Source organism: Scyliorhinus torazame, chromosome 7 (assembly GCF_047496885.1).
Source record: "Scyliorhinus torazame isolate Kashiwa2021f chromosome 7, sScyTor2.1, whole genome shotgun sequence".
Classification (NCBI taxonomy): Eukaryota; Metazoa; Chordata; class Chondrichthyes; order Carcharhiniformes; family Scyliorhinidae; genus Scyliorhinus; species Scyliorhinus torazame.
Window position 1 is genome coordinate 316,936,070 of NC_092713.1, and position 22,995 is coordinate 316,959,064.

General features: G+C 49.5%; 1 protein-coding gene across 11 annotated transcripts in view; it reads right to left on the reverse strand.

Annotated features, from left to right (window-relative positions):
- LOC140427207 (protocadherin-1-like) overlaps window positions 1–22,995 on the reverse strand; it is a 577,095-nt gene that overhangs the window by 185,189 nt on the left and 368,911 nt on the right. The window contains exon 4 of one of the 11 annotated variants that reach the window (XM_072512816.1): window positions 19,342–19,406. The exons of the other annotated variants lie outside the window; for them this stretch is intronic. Within the exon in view, the coding sequence (XP_072368917.1) occupies window positions 19,357–19,406 (50 nt within the window). The 3' untranslated portion in view covers window positions 19,342–19,356. Of the gene's footprint in view, window positions 1–19,341; window positions 19,407–22,995 lie in introns of those variants that run through there. 11 annotated transcript variants of the gene reach the window in all.

The window sequence follows — 22,995 nt, forward strand, 5'->3', positions numbered from 1 at the left end:
CCCAAACCTTTGAGCAAACCTTTGTTCGCCCGTCTGAATATCCCCTCAAATGAAGTCTGAAACAAAAAATGAAAAGGATCCTGGATAAATTCGGCAAGTCCGGCGGCATTTGTGGAGTGAATGACAGGGTGGGAGGATCGTTTAGTCCCGAAGTGTTAACTCTGCGTCTCTCTCTTCACAGACGCTGCCAGGCCTGCTGAGTTTATCCAGCATTTTCTGTTTTAATTTCCAATATCCCCGTACTTGACTGGGCGTCAATTTCGATAATGCTTCCGAAAAGTGCCTCAATCAGGACCTTCTAGTACAAGTTGCTGTTGTCTGCCTATCACACTATCATCAACCTGTTCTCATATTCCACAGTGACAAGCCAGGATTGCAATTGAAACAAGCATCAGAAAAAAAAAAACCCAGACAACAGTAAATAGAACCTTACATTTGCCTCAAGTTCAATAATGATGTCGAAGTATAAGCACCCCAGAAACAGACCCTGTGGTCTAACTAGTCCATTCTGCCACCTATGCCCCACACGTGGTTCCGTCTACCTGACTTACCAGCGCATGGTTACAGCACAGACCCCCCACCCTTCCCCGATAGTCATGCAAATTTCTTCTCTTCAGATCACTTTCCGATTCCCTTTTGAAAGCCGGAATCGAATCTGCCCCCACCACACTCTCGGGGGATATATTCCTGATCCTAACCACTCGCTGCATCAATAAAAATATTTTCCTCGTGTCACATTTGCTTCTTTCGGGATTCAGCTCGAATCGTCTGCCAATGGGAGCGGTCTCTCTCTGTGTCCACTCTGCCCCAAATCCTCAAGATCTTGAACAGTTCTGTCAAACCTCCTCTCAATTCTCTGATCTTCGTATTAGAAACTGCCACCGGTGGGATTGAACCATTCAATATTGAGGTCTGTGGGTTTGGACCATCAGCTCGAGAAACCACCAAGAAAGAGCAGACATACTGGGTGTTGGAAACAGTGGCTGAGTGGGACCTGGGTCCAAATTTATAACATACCAGCTAATTCATGGTGATTTTATTGATTCCAACTGGATTAAGATGGATGGATAGGCAATGTTGACATCTGGCACATGGCCAGTATCCAAACCCTCTGAGGCCATTTTGAATACTATTCATAACAGGGACCTTGAATAAACCTCTCAAATGCAATGTCCTATTATTGACTATTACGGGGATTTATTCGTTAGCATAATTAAGATGGAGTACCAATGCTGCCTTGTCCTGTCTGGGAAAGGTTACCACAAATACAGACGAGGATTTAGACCTGCTCTGTGTCGCTCCATTTCGAACATTTCCAGTCGAAGCCATCGGGAGAGGCAGAACAACAACAGTACGTCAGTAATGGGAGTGTGTGAGAAGAAAAGGCAGTTGTGGGGAGGGTGCTGTTGAATTCTCAGGAGATAATTGACAAGAATTTGAACATAATATCCAGGAACAATTAGATTGCTGTAAACTAACTTTGAGGCCCAGCGGTACTCATAAAATATCGGAAATAGCGAACGTAATCACAGACATAGCCTGGTCAAAGCAAAGGGCCTTTCGTTCGTTGATTCACACAATGGCACCAGCCTAAACTGGGGGCTCCAGTGAGAGGTCGAAGGTCAGTTGGGGGTGGGTGGGGATAGCGGAAAGCTGAGTATCTGATCTGGAGTTGATTCGCCATCATGGATTTCATGCCGTGTTTTCGGTGTATCAGGGGAGAGAACGACACGTTAAATATGACGAATGTCTAGCCCACCACCTTCCCACTCACTCCCAGTCTGGTCCCCATAGAACAGCAGGCAATTGGACAATCAGCAGTTGTAATTCAGCACCTGGCATTTCTGAAACATTTTTTCAAAAGATTTTCAATTTAGAGTACCAATTCTTTTTTTCCCAATTACGGGGCAATTGAACGTGGCCAGTCGACCTACCCTGCACATCTTTAGGTTGTGGGGGTGAGACCCACGCAGACATGGAGAGAATGTGCAAACTCCACACGGACAGCGACCCGGGGCGGGGATAGAACCCGGGTCCTCGGTGCCGTGAGGCAGCTGTGCTAACCGCTGCGCTAGATGGGAGTTTAAAATTGTTCTTTAATCTAACTGGAAGTCGGAGGGGTAAGTCCTTTCAGGGTGTACGTTCTTATTATTAAGAACAATTAATTGTGTTTACATTTACAAACCTGGTGACTGTAATTATTTGGCAGCCAGGCACCAAAGACTTTGAGTATTTTCTGAGACTTAGTAGTTAATTTCAATTGTGTTGCGGCTTTGGGTCAAATGGGGCTGGGATTGACTGAGTACTAGTCCAGGGGGTCGTAACTCTGTGCCTCTTGGATTTAATACTATCTCTAATTCCCCTTCCAAACCATGGTTTGGCCACTTTTCGTGTTTTATTTTGCACCAGACAGAAATGAGCAATTTTGCAGGTCACCCATGCACTCTTGGAATATTTGCCGTTGCTTATCCAAAATCCTTTTAAATAATGTTCCCAAATCCATCATAGCCAACTTGCACCTCATATCGTAATTTTCTTTATTTAGATTCAGGACCCTAGTCCCAGAACCGACCGCCTCACTATCCACCTTGATGGAGGGGCCTCGCACAACTCGATTGTCTCTCCCCGGGTTCCATGCTGACTTCATTCTGGGGCCTAGCTACTGTCCCAGCTGCGTCCTTTGTTGGCCGCTGGGTCTGCAATTGGACTGCAGCTCTGGAAGGCGGGACCTCCCCCCACTGAGGGATGGCGGCCTCATCCTCAGCTCAACGAGCATCTCATGGCTGTGAGGTGACCTTATTTAACTTTGGTCGCCTTCAAGACCAGCTCCACCCCCCTATAAAATTCATCCCATGTTCGCAAGTGCCGTTAAATAATGCACAGATAGGAAACTCTGACAGGGAGATGCAAGTCCAGTTCTCAACCTGCCGAATTTTTCTTCAATTATTTTAGAAAAAACAGGCCAACTCAGTCACGGGTCAGTGATTCTCCAGATTTCCACCTCCGTCTAGATCCTGAATGCTACATTGCCACGACGTAAAGTTATCAGAATTCGACAAACTGCCCCAGTCTCACAGTGGCTCAGTAAAGAGCACTCTAACCTCTGAGTTAAGACGAGGGAGTGCTGCACTGTCAGAGGGTCAGTACTGAGGGAGTGCCGCACTGTCAGAGGGTCAGTACTGAGGCAGTGCCGCACTGTCAGAGGGTCAGTACTGAAGGAGTGCTGCACTGTCAGAGGGTCAGTACTGAGGGAGTGCCGCACTGTCAGAGGGTCAGTAGTGAGGGAGTGCTGCACTGTCAGAGGGTCAGTACTGAGGGAGTGCCGCACTGTCAGAGGGTCAGTACTGAGGCAGTGCCGCACTGTCAGAGGGTCAGCACTGAGGGTGTGCTGCACTGTCAGAGGGTCAGTACTGAGTGAGTGCCGCACTGTCAGAGGGTCAGTACTGAGGCAGTGCCGCACTGTCAGAGGGTCAGTACTGAGGGAGTGCTGCACTGTCAGAGGGTCAGTACTGAGGGAGTGCCGCACTGTCAGAGGGTCAGTACTGAGGGAGTGCCGCACTGTCAGAGGGTCAGTACTGAGGGTGTGCTGCACTGTCAGAGGGTCAGTACTGAGTGAGTGCCGCACTGTCAGAGGGTCAGTACTGAGGCAGTGCCGCACTGTCAGAGGGTCAGTACTGAGGGAGTGCTGCACTGTCAGAGGGTCAGTACTGAGGGAGTGCCGCACTGTCAGAGGGTCAGTACTGAGGCAGTGCCGCACTGTCAGAGGGTCAGTACTGAAGGAGTGCTGCACTGTCAGAGGGTCAGTACTGAGGGAGTGCCGCACTGTCAGAGGGTCAGTAGTGAGGGAGTGCTGCACTGTCAGAGGGTCAGTACTGAGGGAGTGCCGCACTGTCAGAGGGTCAGTACTGAGGCAGTGCCGCACTGTCAGAGGGTCAGCACTGAGGGTGTGCTGCACTGTCAGAGGGTCAGTACTGAGTGAGTGCCGCACTGTCAGAGGGTCAGTACTGAGGCAGTGCCGCACTGTCAGAGGGTCAGTACTGAGGGAGTGCTGCACTGTCAGAGGGTCAGTACTGAGGGAGTGCCGCACTGTCAGAGGGTCAGTACTGAGGGAGTGCCGCACTGTCAGAGGGTCAGTACTGAGGGTGTGCTGCACTGTCAGAGGGTCAGTACTGAGTGAGTGCCGCACTGTCAGAGGGTCAGTACTGATGCAGTGCCGCACTGTCAGAGGGTCAGTACTGAGGGAGTGCCGCACTGTCAGAGGGTCAGTACTGAGGGTGTGCCGCACTGTCAGAGGGTCAGTACTGAGGGAGTGCCGCATTGTCAGAGGGTCAGTACTGAGGGAGTGCTGCACTGTCAGAAGGTCAATACTGAGGGAGTTCGTCACTGTCAGAGGGTCAGTACTGAGGGAGTGCCGCACTGTCAGAGGGTCAGTACTGAGGGAGTGCTGCACTGTCAGAGGACCACTGCTGAGGGAGTGCCGCACTGTCAGAGGGTCAGTACTGAGGGAGTGCCGCACTGTCAGAGGACCACTGCTGAGGGAGTGCCGCTCTGTCAGAGGGTCAGTACTGAGGGAGTGCTGCACTGTCAGTGGGTCAGTACTGAGGGTGTGCCGCACTGTCAGAGGGTCAGTACTGAGGGAGTGCCGCACTGTCAGAATGTCAGTACTGAGGGAGTGCCGCACTGTCAGAGGGTCAGTACTGAGGGAGTGCCGCACTGTCAGAGGGTCAGTACTGTGGGAGTGCTGCACTGTCAGAGGGTCAGTACTGAGGGAGTGCTGCACTGTCAGAGGGTCAGTACTGAGGGAGTGCCGCGCTGTCAGAGGGTCAGTACTGAGGGAGTGCCGCACTGTCAGAGGGTCAGTACTGAGGGAATGCCGCACTGTCAGAGGGTCAGTACTGAGGGTGTGCCGCACTGTCAGAGGGTCAGTGCTGAGGGAGTGCTGCACTGTCAGAGGGTCAGTACTGAGGGAGTGCTGTCAGAGGGTCAGTACTGAGGGAGTGCTGCACTGTCAGAGGATCAGTACTGAGGGAGCGCTGCACTGTCAGAGGGTCAGTACTGAGGGAGTGCCACACTGTCAGAGGGTCAGTACTGAGGGAGTGCTGCACTGTCAGAGGGTCAGTACTGAGGGAGCGCTGCACAGTCAGAGGGTCAGTACTGAGGGAGTGCCGCACTGTCAGAGGGTCAGTACTGTGGGAGTGCTGCACTGTCAGAGGACCACTGCTGAGGGAGTGCTGCACTGTCAATGATGCCCTCTTTTGGATGAAACATTGAAACAAAGCCTGGCTGCTCTCTCAAGTTGACATAAGAGATCCCAGGGCACTAATTCAAAGTGGGGGGGAGTGACTCCTGGTGTACTGACCAAGGTTATCCAGTCATTGTCTCATTGCTGTTGGTACGATTTTGCAATGTGCGAATTAACTAATACAGTTCCTGTATAACAGCAACTACACTTCACACGTACTTCATTGGTTGCAAAGCATTAGGACAAGCTGAGGTCATGCAAGACATAGAATAAAGCCTATTGTGGTTACATTCCCAAAATACCTCCATCAGGTTTCCTCTCAGGCTACGATGTTGATGTAATCATCCACAATAAATTTATGGATAGCAAGGGCCTTGTTTACAAGTGAATGGACATTCTGCAGGGAGATCAGGGGAAGAGATGTGAGGGTCGATCCACCGGCTAGGCCAATGGGTGATTAACAGATGTGTTTGTTCTCAGCAACATGCACAGTTAATTGTGCGAGCATGAATATATCATCTCTTATTGCAGCATGAAAATTCGATAGACACGGATTTAAAAACCGACTGCAATTTGGTTTTAATAGAATCACTCTAATTAACTATCTCTGAAGTTCTTGGAAAGTACTTCAGGAAGTAGCTCGCTTCGAGTAATTCATCCCTTTCACCCAGTTCACTGCAATGATGTAAACTCTTAATCAAATCATTGACTGTCAGGCTGAATCCATGGTAATTTGTCCTCATTCTGCTTAGATTAAACAGGCTCATTGTACGTATCATTGACAAGCCCTCAGTGTTAATCAGGGCCATTTAAAAGGAGATAATACAGATGTTTATATGTTAGGGGACATGCACGCAAACCAAAATAAGCTGAATGGGATGAAAAAATATTCACCTTTAAAACAAGCTGTTGGTTAATTTTACGGCACAGGTCAGGTGCAATGGTTTGGATGCTCCAGACATGAGAAGACTGGAAGGTGACCTCAAAGAGGTCTTTGAAGGGGTTTGATAGAATGGGCTCAATAAGAACATGAGAAATCACAGCATCTGCCCTCCCTAACCCCCAGCCTGCTCTCCCATTCATGGCTGAACTCCTCCCCACCTGCTCCTGTGACTTGATTCCCTGAGTCTCTTTGTCTCAGTGACTATCCTGTCAAACCCCTTCAGATTTCAATCAGATCGTCCCTCACTCTTCGAAACTCCAGAGGACATAGTAGAATCTTGCTCAGCCTTTCAGCTTAGGTCAACTCTGTAATCTCAGGAAATGTAGTGAATATCTGCCCTGCCCCCTCAAAGGCTGCGTCTCCTTCTGGTAAAAGGTCAGCAATCTGAAAAATCTGCACAGACACTGCGTCTCCTGCTCAGTGTCTCTGACATTTTGCTGCTTGTGTCGCAAGTATATTCCTCTTGCATATGGAGGCCAAAGTCAGGCATGAGGTTCCAGGTGTGATCCCACCACAGGCCCAGATGATTCAGGATAATTACCGCTAAATCCAACAGGGAATTCAGGGGAAACTTCTTTACCCTGAGGTGGATCAGAATGTAGAATTTGATCGAGCGCAGGAAGGCTGAAGTGAATCGTATTCTTGCACTTCAAGCAAATGTAATATGTCTACAATGAAGAAAGGTCACACTGATCAGGTGAGCTACGTTAACTTTGAGAAGGTAGGGCAGCACGGCGGCACAGTGGGTTAGCCCTGCTGCCTCACGGCGCCGAGGTCCCAGGTTCGATCCCGGCTCTGGGTCACTGTCCGTGTGGAGTTTGCATATTCTACCCGTGTTTGTGTGGGTTTCGCCCCCACAACCCAAAGATGTGCAGGGTAGGTGGATTGGCCACGCTACATTGCCCCTTAATTGGAAAAAAAGAATTGGGTACTCTAAAATTACAAAAAAAAACAACTATGAGAAGGTTTGTGTGAAGCATGGCCACCCTGAGAGAGATGTTGTGTCTTTAATTCTTTCTGATTTTACTCCACTCTCTCTTTTCACAAGAATAGGGATGGATTCTCCGCAACCCGACGCAAAAGTTGCACCCGACGCCGGAGCGGAGAATCATTTCCGGGCATGGAATTGGGACTGGCGCCGGTTACTCGATTCTCCGGCCCCCGTAAAGCGGCGTACCTGGGAAATCTGGCACACCGCGTATCACCCACCTACGGCCATTGCCAGAGGCCTGCCCGCTATTCTCCACCCCAGAACAACTACGAAACAGAACACCCGGAGGCCTTGTTCATCGTGGTCGGAGACTTCAACAAGGGCAACCACAAGAGTGTACTGCCAAAATTTCACCAGCACATCTCCTGCCCCACCAGGGGCGACAACACGCTTGACCACTGCTACTCAAAAATCAAGGGCGCCTACCGTTCCATCCCCCGACCGCACTTTGGGAAATCAGACCATAAGACGGTGCTCCTTCTCCCGGCATACAAGCAGAAACTCAAGCGGGAGAATCCAGCTAAGAAGGTTGTGCAGTGCTGGTCCGAGGAGACAGAAGAGCTCTTACGTGACTGCTTAGAGACAGTGGACTGGTCCATATTTAAGAACTCAGCGACCAACTTAAATGAGTATGCCACCGCCGTCACAGACTTCATCAGCAAATGTGTGGACGACTGCGTGCCAAAGAAAGCAGTACATGCGTTCCCCAACCGGAAACCATGGCTCACTCGTGAGATTGACTCCCTACTAAAGGACAGATCTGAGGCGTTCAAGGCAGAAGACACTGACCTATACAAGAAATCCAGATACGACCTCCGCAAAGCCATCCGGAATGCCAGGAGAGAATATCAAACCAAGCTAGAGTCACAGACAGACTCTCGGCGGTTGTGGCAAGGACAAAACAACATAATGGGCTACAAAGCGAAGCCGAACAGTATCTCTGGCAGCAGCGCACCCCTCCCAGATGAACTCAATGCATTCTATGCTCGGTTCGAGCAGGTTACCAACAATCCGCTGGCGAGTGCCCCAGCAGCCCATAATTCACCCATACCCACCATCACAGCTTCCAAAGTCAGATTGGCCTTCCTGAAAGTGAACCCTCGGAAGGCGACGGGACCAGTCGGGATCCCTGGTCGTGCACTCAGAGCCTGCGCGGACCAGCTGGCAGAGGTATTCACGGACATCTTTAACCTGTCCCTACTCCACTCCGAGGTCCCCACCTGCTTCAAGAAGACCACCATCATACCGGTACCAAAGAAGAACCAGGCAACGTGCCTCAATGACTACCAACCAGTGGCCCTGACTTCAGTCGTAATGAAGTGCTTCGAGAGGTTGATCATGAAGCGCATCACCTCCATACTCCCAGAACGCCTTGATCCACTGCAATTCGCATACCGCTGCAACCGGTCCACATCAGACACCATTTCCCTGGCCCTACACTCATCCCTAGAGCATCTCGAAAACAAGGACTCCTACATTAGACTCCTATTTATTGACTACAGCTCCGCCTTCAACACCATAATCCCATCCAAGCTCATATCAAAGCTCCAAAACCTAGGACTTGGCTCCCCACTCTGCAACTGGATCCTCGATTTTCTGACCAACAGACCACAATCAGTAAGAATGAACAACAACACCTCCTCCACAATAGTCCTCAACACCGGCGCCCCGCAAGGCTGCGTACTTAACCCCCTACTCTACTCCCTTTACACACACGACTGCGTGGCAAAACTTGGTTCCAACTCCATCTACAAGTTTGCTGACGATACGACCATAGTGGGCCGGATCTCGAATAACGATGAGTCCGAATACAGGAGGGAGATAGAGAACCTAGTGGAGTGGTGTAGCGACAATAATCTCTCCCTCAATGCCAGCAAAACTAAAGAGCTGGTAATTGACTTCAGGAAGCAAAGTACTGTACACACCCCTGTCAGCATCAACGGGACCGAGGTGGAGATGGTTAGCAGTTTCAAATTCCTGGGGGTGCACATCTCCAAAAATCTGTCCTGGTCCACCCACGTCGACGCTACCACCAAGAAAGCACAACAGCGCCTGTACTTACTCAGGAAATTAAGGAAATTCGGCATGTCCACATTGAATCTTACCAACTTTTACAGATGCACCATAGAAAGCATCCTATCAGGCTGCATCACAGCCTGGTATGGCAATTGCTCCACCCAGGACCGCAAGAAACTTCAGAGAGTCGTGAACACCGCCCAGTCCATCACACGAACCTGCCTCCCATCCATTGACTCCATCTACACCTCCCGCTGCCTGGGGAAAGCGGGCAGTATAATCAAAGATCCCTCCCACCCGGCTTACTCACTCTTCCAACTTCTTCCATCGGGCAGGAGATACAGAAGTCTGAGAACACGCACGAACAGACTCAAAAACAGCTTCTTTCCCACTGTCACCAGACTCCTAAATGACCCTCTTATGGACTGATTTCATTATCACTGCACCCTGTATGCTTCACCCGATGCCAGTGCTTATGTAGTTACATTATATATGTTGTGTTGCCCTATTATGTATTTTCTTTTATTCCCTTTTCTTCCCATGTACTTAATGATCTGTTGAGCTGCTCGCAGAAAAATACTTTTCACTGTACCTCGGTACACGTGACAATAAACAAATCCAATCCAATCAAATCCAAGAAGTCCCGACGGCGTATTTCTATTGTGGTCCTGCCGTTCGTGATACTCGCATGGCAGCTGCGGACTCATGGTCGGGGGTGGGCTGATCGGAGGGCAGAGGCGGCCTGATACGGAACCAGGGTATTTTCAAGCAGGCGGTCTGGGTCGGGCGCCCGGCCGATCAGGGGCACCATTTAGGAGGTCCAGGTCCGCGGTCTGGGTCTGCCATGGAGCACGTCACGGCCGCATGCGTGTCCTCTGACCCGGAAATGAGGCGACCCATATCTGCAGCTGGAGCTGCGAGCTTCACAACGGTTCCCTGCTAGCTAGTGGGCAGCACTGTATCACAGTGGTTAGCACTGTTGCTTCACAGCGCCCGTTGCTTCCCAGGTTCTATTTCCCGCCGGGTCACTGTCTGTGCGGAGTCTGCACATACTCCCAGTGTGTGCGTGGGTTTCCTCCGGGTGCTCCGGTTTTCTCCCACAGTCCAAGACGTGCAGGGTAGGTGGATTGGCCATGATAAATTGCCCCTTAGTGTCCAAAACGATTAGGAGGTGTTATTGGGTTACGGGGATAGAGTGGAAGTGAGGGGCTTAAGTGGGTCGGTGCAGACTCGATGGGCTGAATGGCCTCTTTCTGCACTGTATGTTCTATGTTCCTATGTTCCTCCCTGCAGGGCTGTGAGTATGGGGTCTTTTGACACCAGTTTTTTCTGGCATGAAAGGCCACAGTTTTCATGACGACGTGGGGACATCGTCCCTGAAACGGAGAATCCAGCCCACAGTCTTTGTTTCCTGTTTTACAACAGCAAAAATATTTTGATGACTGTGAAGCCTTTTGGGAACCTCCTGAAGTTGTGAAAGATGCTGTATAAATGCAAGTCTTTCTTTCCAAACATTAGGCATACATTTTCCCAACAACTGCACAACTAACACTTGGATGGGGCAGTTTGTTGAAGGTCACCCAGGTCCAAATATGGACCGGGAATCCGCTCCTGACAGGCTTGCTGTGCCCCAAATGGTCAACCTGAATTTCAAGTTCACCAAATATGTTTATCATAGAATCATAGAAGTTTACAGCATGGAAACAGGCCCTTTAGCCCAACCAGTCCATGCCACCCAGTTTTTACCATTAAGCTAGTCCCAGTTGCCCGCACTTGGCCCATAACCCTCTATAACCATCTTACCCATGTAACTATCTAAATGCTTTTTAAAAGACACAATTGTACCCGCCTCTACTACTACCTCTGGCAGCCCATTCCAGACACTCACTACCCTCTGAGTGAAGAAATTGCCCCTTTGGGCCCTTCTGAATCTCTCCCCTCTCACCTTAAACCTATGCCCTCTAGTTTTAGACTCCCCTACCTTTGGGAAAAGATGTTGACTATCTACCTTATCTATGCCCCTCATTATTTTATAGACCTCTATAAGATCACCCCTAAGCCTCCTACGCTCCAAGGAAAAAAGTCCCAGTCTATCCAGCCTCTCCTTATAACTCAAACCATCAAGTCCCGGCAACATCCTAGTAAATCTTTTCTGCACTCTTTCCAGTTTAATAATATCCTTCCTATAATAGGGTGACCAGAACTGCACACAGTATTCCAAGTGTGGCCGTACCAATGTCTTGTACAACTTCAACAACACGTCCCAACTCCTGTATTCAATGTTCTGACCAATGAAACCAAGCATGCCGAATGCCTTTTTCACCACCCTGTCCACCTGCGACTCCACCTTCAAGGAGCTATGAACCTGTACTCCTAGATCTCTTTGTTCTATAACTCTCCCCAACGCCATACCATTAACTGAGTAGGTCCTGGCCTGATTCGATCTGCCAAAATGCATCACCTCACATTTATTTAAATTAAACTCCATCTGCCATTCGTCGGCCCACTGTCCTAATTGATCAAGATTCCGTTGCAATCCTAGATAACCTTCTTTCTGTTTATGTCTCACTCGCAGTGATCTGAAGGCACATCTCATTGTTACGCCACACCGGGCCAGCGTAATTAACTTTTATTTTAAAATACCCAAGGTCTTCAGCTGCCCAATAATTACAGTCACCAGGTTTGTAAATTTAAATACTATTAACTTTTTTTCATTAACAGTAACTATAATTAAATAGACAACACATACAACTGGTTAACTACTAACTAATCTCTCACCCATCCACACCCCTTTTAACTTGCCCCCCCACCCCATCTACATACACACAGACAAACAAACGCAGAGGGGAGAGAGGGGTGTAAAATAATGATGAAAGTAAAAGGATAAGCGTCTGTTTCAGGTGGACGTCCTTCAGTTAGTCTCTTCTTCAGTCGAGGCTTTCAGACGGATGCTACCTTTTCTTTCAGTTTGCGATGGGTTTTCACTGCAGACTCACAGAAAGAGCAGGCAGCCAGAATTCGAGAGTTAGCGAGAGACAGCTTCTTCTTTCAGGGTCTAGAAGCTTCTGCCTTCAGACGGTAGGCAGTACGGCAGAGAGAGAGGGGCTTCCACCTTGAGAGTCCAGTGGCCTCGCTCGGTTTCTCTCCGAAAACCCCCACCTGACAGGAACCAATCGCTGTTGGTTGCCGGGCAGAATGTTGTCCCTGGCCAATCCATTGGCCACCAGTCAACCAATCGAAATAAACCCCCCCAATCTCTTGGATGACATAAAACTTTGCGATCTTCTGTCAAAAATGCAAGACCTTTTAACACAGTGTACTATTTTGACACTTCCTTACTTCCTCTGCTCGACTTAAAGATATATCTCCATTAACGATCCATGGGCCAAAAATCATAAAGACAAAATAAAAGAAATAGGAATGAAGGGAATCAAGAGGAAAGGCCCTCACACCATCAGCTGGAATTGGAGCTAGTAATGAGGGGACGGGATGAGGTTTGATTGTAATGTCTGTGTAATAAACTGGTGGTAGTTACTTAGGCCACAGTGGGTGATGAGGGGTGGGGTTGACCTAATGTTCAGCCCGTTCATCACTGTCCAATCTCTGTGAGGGGACCTAATGCACCTCAACAGAAGATTAGTGCTTGTTTCAGTCCAACAAGTTGAGTGTATCAACCTGCAAATCCTTCCCACACACCAATGGCAGGCGGTAAGAGCCAGAGAGACTCCTGCTCAGCCTGATGTCGAGTGGCGCCTCTCAAGCTAATAAACCCCTGGCAACATACGCACGATCTGTTGTGAGATTTAGTAGCAGCGAAAACAGACATGAGTCTACCTTTAGTGCACCATTAGGTGTGGGAAGAGATATGAAATTGGAGTAATATGGATGGAAGGGTGTTTGAATTTCAGCCCTAACTGCACATAACATGGCCAGAAAAACAGTGATTGAAGGTTAGGAATGAGGGAAATGAATTCCTTTGGATCCGATGCTAAATTAAGTCGCAATATCCAAATTCCTGTTGAAATCCAATGACGTGACAAAAGGTAGAGAATTCTCACCAGTGGTTTTCTCAATCAATTCGATGAAAAATTGATTAACTTGGTGTTGATTTCCTTGGAGTTAGTTTGTTCTTCCGTGTGTCATGTGGACGCCATATTTACCTACAAAGCTCAATAGTTAAATGAAGTAATTTTTTACATGAGCCGAGGACAAAATTTCAGCCACATTAGCACCAGAGATGTTACAATGGGACACAGTTTGGGCGGAAATCTGTGACCCTGAGGCTAAGAGTTGACGCCGTTGAGAAACGCGAGGGTGTCAACACGGCCTCAGGATCAGCAATTCTGGCCCCCAGAGGGGGGCACGGCGCTGGAGTGGCCCTCGCTGCTCCAGCTGCTGATCCTGGTGTCAACTGGGCGGCTGAGGATCTGTGCATGCCCAGTGGCACCGGCAACAACGCCCGGATGCGCAGTGGCTCCCTTCTCCGCGCTGGCTCCGAAGCAACATGGCGCAGGGCTACAGGGGCCGGGGCTGCAGGGCCCAGCGCGGAATAAAGGAGGCCCCCAGCCCGAGAGGCCGGCCCGCCGATCAGTGGGCCCCGATCGCGGGCCAGGCCACAATGGAGGCCCCCCCCCCCTGAGGTCCCGCCGACTGAGAGCAGGTTAGAATAGCGGCGGCGGGTTTTTTGCGTCAGCCGTTCGCCCCATCCCGGGCCGGGAATCGGCAGGAAGGCCACGTACAGCGTCCCCAGACTGGCACCACGTCGGCGTCAATGGCGCCGATTCTCCACGCTGCGGAGAATCACGTCCCGGCGTTGGCGCGGCATGGCGTGATTTGCGCTGGTCGCGGGGATTCTCCGGCCCGGCCCCGGGCTGAGAGAATCCCGCCCACTGATCGTGGGCTGAGGAGAGAGGAAAACATATCAAAACCCCAGTCCCTTGAGATACTCTGTTTTAAAAATAAATTTCGAGTACCCAATTGGTTTTTTTCCCAATTAAGGGGAAATTTAGTGTGGCCAATCCAGCTACCCTGCACATTTTTGGGTTGTGGGGGTGAGACCCACACAGACACGGGGAGAGTTTTTCAAACTCCACACGGACAGTGACCCGGGGCCGGGATCAACGCCGTGAGGCAGCAGTGCTAAGCACTGCACCACCATGCCGCCCCCTCCCTTGAGTTACTCTGACTGGAAATTGGATGTACGGAAAGTAGAAGCAGGCAAGGGAAGCCCTTCATAGTGGAACAGCCACCACTACCTACCATCAAGGTTCACAGATGAAGAGTCGGAATTCAGACGAGGAAGATGAGTGGTGACTTCAATGCAATATTCAGACATTCCTTCAGAAAAGGAAAGATGAAACTGGGAATTTGATTTTTTTTATAACTCTCTCTTCCCTGCCCCGCACAGCACTGAGGTGTGACTACCTGATCAACTTTGGATTTATAATAAAATTCATAATGGGAATTGGTAGAAATGCTTTCAGGGTTTGCGGAAGGTGGTGTGATGGTCTTTTAAGTGTCCTACTTTGATAAGAGAGGAATCCTGATAGATGAACTCCATTGTCTGTCAGCTCGAGACACAGGGCCCCCTCAGGTTTTAACACAACAATTCAACAGCCCCCTGTTTTTCAACAAGCAGTGCCCCGGCCTACCCTGACCACAGAAACCTACTTCATGCTGATTACAATGGCTCTGACTGATCAATTGGTCAGAGGTCGTCCCGGAGACTTGGGATAATTAAAGCACCTCGTTGTTGTGGGATTATCGGAATGCCGCAGCTCTTTCTTGGCATTTGAGTTTCCCGTTAAAAGGCAGAGGAACAAGGGGCACAAAAAGATGATGAACATTTTCCTCCGGCCCTTCTGGTTGAGCGCTGGCCCATACCATCCGCGAGGTGCCACATTCCTATCACCCCTCTCCCCCTGATAAATGGGTGGCACGGTAGCACAGTGGTTAGCACTGTTGCTTCACAGCGCCAGTGTCCCCGGTTTGATTTCCGCTTGGATCACTGTCTGTGCAGAGTCTGCACGTTCTCCCCGTGTCTGCGTGGGTTTCCTCCGGGTGCTCCGGTTTCCTCCCACAAGTCCCGAAAGACGTACTGTTGGGTATTTTGCACATTCTGAATTCTCCCTCTGTGTACCCAAACAGGCGCCGGAATGTGGCGACTAGGGGCTTTTCACAGTAACTTAATTGCAGTCAGGGGCAAATACCTGCTCCTCCCTCTTCTTCACCCGCTTCCCTTCCCTTGTGAAGACGTTGCTGGCCTGAGATAGAATAATGACAGCTTTCCAATTATTCAACAGGATCAACCTGCATTGATATCGCACTTTGGCCATCATAAAAACATACTGCAAACTGAATCCCACCTCCTCCGCCGAGAGGTGGTCTGAGGTTGAACTGTACCATTTGAAACCTTGGTTTTGTATTTGATCCTGAGATAGGGTTCCAACTGCAAATCGATTCCATCACCATCATCTACCTCCACTGTGTTGCCCAACTCCACTCCTAACACGGTTCCTTTATGGCTGAAACCCTCCTCATTGCTTTTGGTACCTCCAGACTTGACTATTCTAATGGTCCCCTGGCACGTCTCCCACATTTCACTATGCGTTTGTTCAAATCTCGACTCCCTGTTGATTAACTGACACCAATCCCGTTCACCCATCGCCCCTGTGCTCGCCGACTTACACTGGACCCAGGTCTGGCACGGTCTCTATTCTGAGAATTCTCACTCTCCTTCCAGCTCTGGAATGATGTAATCACATTTACAAGTTCTAAGTGCTACCATTTCAAAATTCAATTATGACAACCATAAAAAATTTACAGCTAAAGTCTTGGATTAAATTCCAAAAATGTTCAAAGTGTAAAGTCAGGCAACACTTTACTTTCAAGGTTTTTTTCCCAGCAAGTTATTTATTGCTAGATATTAATTAAATCTGGAAGGAGACATCTGTGGAGTCTACGCAAGATCAAAATAATCTTCACGAAGCACAGCCAGTGCGAAATCACATAGACATAGGAAGAGGAAATTAGCCCACAGGCAGCAACAGACACAAGACTTAGCAATGCCAGAAAGTTTCTTGAATTGGAGAGAGACTTGAAGTGTTTTGATGTGCTGTCACAGGTCAGGTCCAGCAGCATCGTCTTTTCATTTGGAGTCAGCTATAAGTTAATAACTGAAACTGAAGTCTCACCCTCAAAAGGAATTTTTCACCAGCCACTTCTCTTTCAAAATCTGAAACCTCTCCTCTCATTTACCAGTACTTCCCTGCATATAAAACATCTGGGCTTTACATCCTTATTTGCATTGGCCCAGTTGACAAAACCATACCTCAAGAAACCATCTTTATTCTGCTTTGTTCCCTAGTTAAGTTTCTTCTTTGTCGGCTGTTAACCAGAGGCCCTCAAGTTCTGTACAGAGCTAACACCAGCACTGCTCTGCCCTGCTTTGGACTCTCCTGGGCAGCTCACTGCAGCAGATTCTGCTGTGAGATCCTGTCCTGTAGGTACGCTGCCTATTTGTGACTCTGGCAATCATTTAGTTGTGAGAAATCCAGCCATCTTTACAGTCATCTTGATAATGGAAACTGCTCTCCTCTGTGATTTCGCACCAAAAGCACATAAAAAACAGGGCGAATGTCGTTAAGTGTATGTGCAGGGCATACCGATCAACACTGTAGGGAACGGATACTCGCTAGCTGAGGAACTGTTGGACGCGGGTGACCTAGGGAAGGGGAACTGCGGGGATCTGCACGGACGACTGTTGGATGAGATCTGCTTACACCTGGACGAGACAAGGGATGGGAAAAAATAGACCACTAAAAAGGCTGCGGGATACCATCGACATAGCCACAGGAGACGGACCCGAGGGCGAGCAGGAAAAGGCAGAGGGAACAACAACACAAAGCTCGGGTCAACACTGGACTGTCCGACTGAGACAGAGTGGACAAAGGGGGCCCACAGCCACAGGGTGGGGGGGGGGGGGGGGGGGGGGGGGGGGGAAACATGTAAATATGTGTAACGATCCACGATCCTTCGCACAATTTTGTTTTTTTCTTCCAATTCTTCTTTGGCATTTCTGTCACCTGTAATTTTTAATTCTTCTTTGGGTGCTTTGCTCAATACGACGCTCGGAGATGAAACTTCTAAATTTAAAGGGCAAACTGGATTGCGTAACACAAAAATGTGAAAACTGCTAAAAACAATTTTTAAAAACGTGTCCGTGCAGGGCACGTGACCTGCGCGCTGCTGCCGCTTCTGGCCGGAAGACTCCACACAGCCTCGGTTATTCTCATTTCAAAGGCAGCAATGGCCGCCATTCTCAATTTAAAAGGCGGATCACACGGGAACGTGCCTCTATCTCGGTTTGTCTTTCTGACCTCTCTCTCTCCCCTTCTTTGTCTCTCCAGTAAAATCTCCAAGTGAAAATGTCACAATGTTAAGGTGTCATTGGTTGCAATGTTTATTTTCAAGTCCATCTTGAAAGTGAGTGTCTCTGCGGAAGACTCAACAATTCTGAGTGCGATAGTGAGCGTTTCGAGTCTATTGACCATTCTGTAGTCCTGCAGGAGAGTCGTATGCCCTTGGGAGTGGAGATTAGGGGTTATAGAACATAGAACATAGAAAATACAGCACAGAACAGGCCCTTCGGCCCACGATGTGCCGAACCTTTGTCCTAGATTAATCATAGATTATCATTGAATTTACAGTGCAGAAGGAGGCCATTCGGCCCCCCGAGTCTGCACCAGCTCTTGGAAAGAGCACCCTACCCAAACTCAACACCTCCACCCAACACCAAGGGCAATTTGGACATTAAGGGCAATTTATCATTGGCCAATTCACCTAACCCGCACATCTTTAGACTGTGGGAGGAAACCGGAGCACCCGGAGGAAACCCACGCAGACACGGGGAGGACGTGCAGACTCCGCACAGACAATGACCCAAGCCGGAATCGAACCTGGGACCATGGATCTGTGAAGCAATTGTGCTATCCACAATGCTACCGTGCTGCCCTTAAGAACAAATAAATCTACACTATATCATTTTCCCGTAATCCATGTACCTATCCAACAGCTGCTTGAAGGTCCCTAATGTTTCCGACTCAACTACTTCCACAGGCAGTGCATTCCATGCCCCCACTACTCTCTGGGTAAAGAACCTACCTCTGATATCCCTCCTATATCTTCCACCTTTCACCTTAAATTTATGTCCCCTTGTAATGGTGTGTTCCACCTGGGGAAAAAGTCTCTGACTGTCTACTCTATCTATTCCCCTGATCATCTTATAAACCTCTATCAAGTCGCCCCTCATCCTTCTCCGCTCTAATGAGAAAAGGCCTAGCACCCTCAACCTTTCCTCGTAAGACCTACTCTCCATTCCAGGCAACATCCTGGTAAATCTTCTTTGCACCTTTTCCAGAGCTTCCACATCCTTCCTAAAATGAGGCGACGAGAACTGTACACAGTACTCCAAATGTGGCCTTACCAAGGTTTTGTACAGCTGCATCATTACCTCATGAACGCAGGAGAATGGGGCTGAGGAACATATCAGCCATGATCGAATGGCGGAGCAGACTCGATGGGCTGAATGGCCTAATTCTTTTTTTTTTAATTTTAGAGTACCCAATTCATTTTGTTTTCCAATTAAGGGGCAATTTAGCAGAGCCAATCCACCTAGCCTGCACATCTTTGGGGTGTGGGGGCGAAACCCACGCAAACACGGGGAGAATGTGCAAACTCCACACGGACAGTGACCCAGAGCCGGGATCGAACCTGGGACCTCGGCGCCATGATGCAGCAGTGCTAACCACTGCGCCACCGTGGTGCCCTCAAATGGCCAAATTCTGCTCCAAAATCTTATGGTCTATGGAAATGTTAACTATAATAATAATAATAATCTTTATTGTCACAAGTAGGCTTACATTAACAGTGCAATGAAGTTACTGTGAAAAGCCCCTAGTCACCACATTCCGACGCCTGTTCGGGTACACAGAGGCAAAATTCAGAATGTCCAAATTGCCTAACAGCACGTCTTTTGGGACTTGTGGGAGGAAACCGGAGCACCCGGAGGAAACCCACGCCCTCCACAGATGCTACAAGACCTGCTGAGTTTATCCAGTATCTTCTGTTTATATACAGATTTCCAGCATCCGCAGTATTTTGCTTTTAGTTCAGACCACATTGAAGTTCATGTCGGACGTGGCAGCGGTGGAGCTCTGTAAGATATTGAGCGTGGCAATGTGAGTGCCTGTACCAACAAACCTGGCTTTGCTCAAATAATTGAACTTTCTCCATGTTAGGGAAACCGTGTTCAGTCCGAGGTGATGTTTGTGCAATGACGAAGCAGGGAAGGGGAGTGTTGGGGGGGGACAGAAGCGTGCTCATGCACACTTTTGTGTCGTGGTCTGGTTGTACAAGTGAGGTGTTTTTCACAGTGTAAAGCATCTCCTCGTCTGCAAGTTTGAGAGAAGAAACAGGACAAAAGACATTTACAACTGAAAGGAGTAACTCCCACTGAGCTTCTCCAGCATTTTGGAAAATAATGAGGTGCTATTTAGGCAGAACTTCACAAAAGATTACTATCGATGAATTGATAGTCGGTAACGACCGAGGCACAGGAGTGGGGGAGAGGTTCACAGATGACATTTGAAGCTTTTGAAAGTCGCAAATTCAAGGTCTAAGATTTTGCTTCCTGCCAGTTTGGACTTCCAGTACTAACAGTAACCATCATCTGACCTGTAAAGCCTTTGTCCTATTTCCATTCCCAGTTCTGGTTCAGGTATTTTGAATTGCGAGAGGACCTGGAGATTTGCAATGGGCTGTAAAGAGCCTTCATCAACAACAAGTGACATTTGAGGGCAGCACGGTGGTTAGCACAGCTGCCTCACGGCGCCGAGGTCCCAGGTTCGATCCCGGCTCTGGGTAACTGTCTGTGTGGAGTTGGCACATTCTCCCCGTGTTTGCGTGGGTTTCACCCCCACAACCCAAAGATGTGCAGGGTAGGTGGATTGGCCACGCTAAACTGCCCCTTAATTGGAAAAAATGAATTGGGTACTCTAAATTTATTTAAAAAAGCAAGTGACATTTAAATAATCCTGTAACACAATGAAACATCCCAAAGCACTTGACAGGAACGTTATAAAACAAAGTACGACACAGAGTCACACAAGGAGATGTTAGGTCAGAAGACCAAAGGTTTAGTCAGAGAGTTAAAGTTTAAGAAGTAGGGTTTAACATGTGGCGCAGTGGATAGCACTGGGACTGCAGCGCTGAGGACCCGGGTTCAAATCCTGGCCTTGGGTCACTGTCCGTGTGGAGTTTTCACGTTCTCCCAAAGTTTCACCCCCAGAACCCAGAGATGTGCAGAGTAGGTGGACTGGCCACGCTAAATTGCCCCTGAATTGGAAAAAAAAAATAATTGGGTACTCTAAATTTTTTTTTTAAAAAGTATCTTCAGTGAGGCAGCGGGATGAGGGAGGGAATTCCAGAGCTCAGGGCACCTTTGGTAGAAATTCTACACCCCAAGATCCGTCAGTAACTGCAATTTGAGGTAAATGTAAATTGGCTGGAAACTAGATTTAACAGTCGCACCGTGCCCGACTCGAGACGCGGGGTGGCCTCTTGTGCGATTTCCCTGGCTTGTTACGATCTCGCGAGGTGCCACATTCTGGATCCCAGCCACAACGGACGGCACCCAAATTTGCATATTCAAGTGAGTAGTTAGTCTCCCTGGTGATTGGAGGCTACTACCCAGAGACACGGCTGACGCTGGCTTGACAAGTCCCAACGGACACCTGACACTTCAAGGCGTCAGAATTCAAACTGAACAGTGATCCTAGCCATCTGAATCCTCCTTTCTTTATCAGACAGCACTGTGTCTATCCAGCAGCACGGTAACAAGAGAACTCACTGATAAATCACTGATCGGCAGAAAAAGGTCAGGACTGCAATAAAGGGTTGCTATGGAGAGAAAACATGTTTGCACAAGGTCATGTTTCAGATTTGATTGCTCCACAAAACCTTCATGTCAATTCACCGACAGTTTACAAATTATCTGAAAAGAGAGAAATAAAGAACCTCTTATCGTGCGTCCTCACTGAATTCATCTCCTAATACAGACCAGGGAAAGGTCTATCGGAGTCCAGGTTCACATTCCCAGCGCAAGTATTGAGGGAGTGCTGCCCCGGCAAAGGTGCCCAGCTTTCGAAGGAAGTCCGTCTGCCCTTCAGGTGCTCAATATTTATCCGTTTGACAAACACATCAATAATAACAGACTAACTGGTCATTTAGCAAGCGGCTGTTTGTGGCAGCTTGCCGTGCGCAAATTGGCCGTTAAGTTTCCCACGACAGCGATCGCACTTCAGAAATACCCAATGAGCTATGAAGCGCTTGGGACATCCTGAAGATGTGAAAGGTGTGATATCAATCTTCGTCTTTCTTTCTACGCTCAATCCCCATCCCGCCCAGAGTTTACTGAGGAGGTTGTGTGTGATCCTCTGCGTTTGGTTTCCTTGGACAGGATTCTCCGACCCCCCCGCCGGGTTGGAGAATCCCCGGGGGGGGGGCAGCACGAATCCCACCCCGCTGCTCCAACAGTGGCTGCCGTATTCTCCGGCGCTGGTTTTCGGGCGAGGGCGTGGATCACGCCATGCCGGTCGGGGGCCGTTGGCAGCGGCCCCCCCCGGAAATTCTCCGGGGCCCAATGGGCCGAGCGGCCATCGGTTTCTGGCCAGTCCCGCCGGCGTGGATTGGACACGGTCCCACACGGCGGGACGTGGCTGGTAGGCCGGCTGGTGCGGTTCTCGTGGGGACCGGCCCCGAAAGGGGGGGGCCCCCCACGGTGGCCTGGCCCGCGATCGGGGTCCACCGATCTGCGGGCGGGCCTGTGCCGTGGGGCACTCCTTCCTTCCCCGCCGGCCGCTGTAGGGCTCCTCCATGACCGCCGCAGAGAAGACACCCCCCTGCGCATGCGATAGAATACGCCGGCCAGTCTGCGCATGAGCTAAACCACGCCGGTGGTTCTGTGCATGTGCTAACTCGCGCAGTCCTTTCGGCGCCGATTGCCACAGCGCCTACCCCTCCGGCGCCGGCCTAGCCCCCGAAAGTGCAGAGAATTCCGCTACTTCCGGTTGGCCCGACGCCAGAGTGGTCCGCGCCGTTTTTGGCAGCGGGCCAATTCGCCGATTGCGGTGAATCCCGCCCCACGCTGGGTGACAGGTCAGTCAGTGATCAGGAGCCCCAAACAAAGAACAAAGGACAAAAAACAAAGAACAAAGAAAAGTACAGCACAGGAACAGGCCCTTCGGCCCTCCAATCCTGCGCCGACCCTGCTGCCCGTCTAAACTAAAATCTTCTACATTTCCGGGGTCCGTAACCCTCTATTACCATCCCATTCATGTTGTAGCCATCTGAGATGGCCACCTGTAAAGAATGATGGGAATTGTGGCCAGGTTTGGGACACAGACAAGCTGCAGCTTGTACCTTTCCAAACGGCAGCCCAGAAGTATGCAGGAATTCACACCTGCAAATGGATCATTCAAGGCGATTAAAATAACAATGGGACCATCAGGTCCATCACATCATCTTCCAGACTAGGCGGCACCAAGGTCCTGCTCGGAGCCCTCCCAGGATTGGCCACTGACGCCCACCCCAAAAGTGATGTGGCAGGTTCTGATTGGATGTGACCAATCAGAGGGTGGAGCCCTGAGGAATTGATTGACAGTGACCCAGAAACCGCCCACAAAAGGGGCGGGGAAACTCAAGCCAGTTAAAAGACAATGCAGCCATGATTTCAGTCTCTCTTGG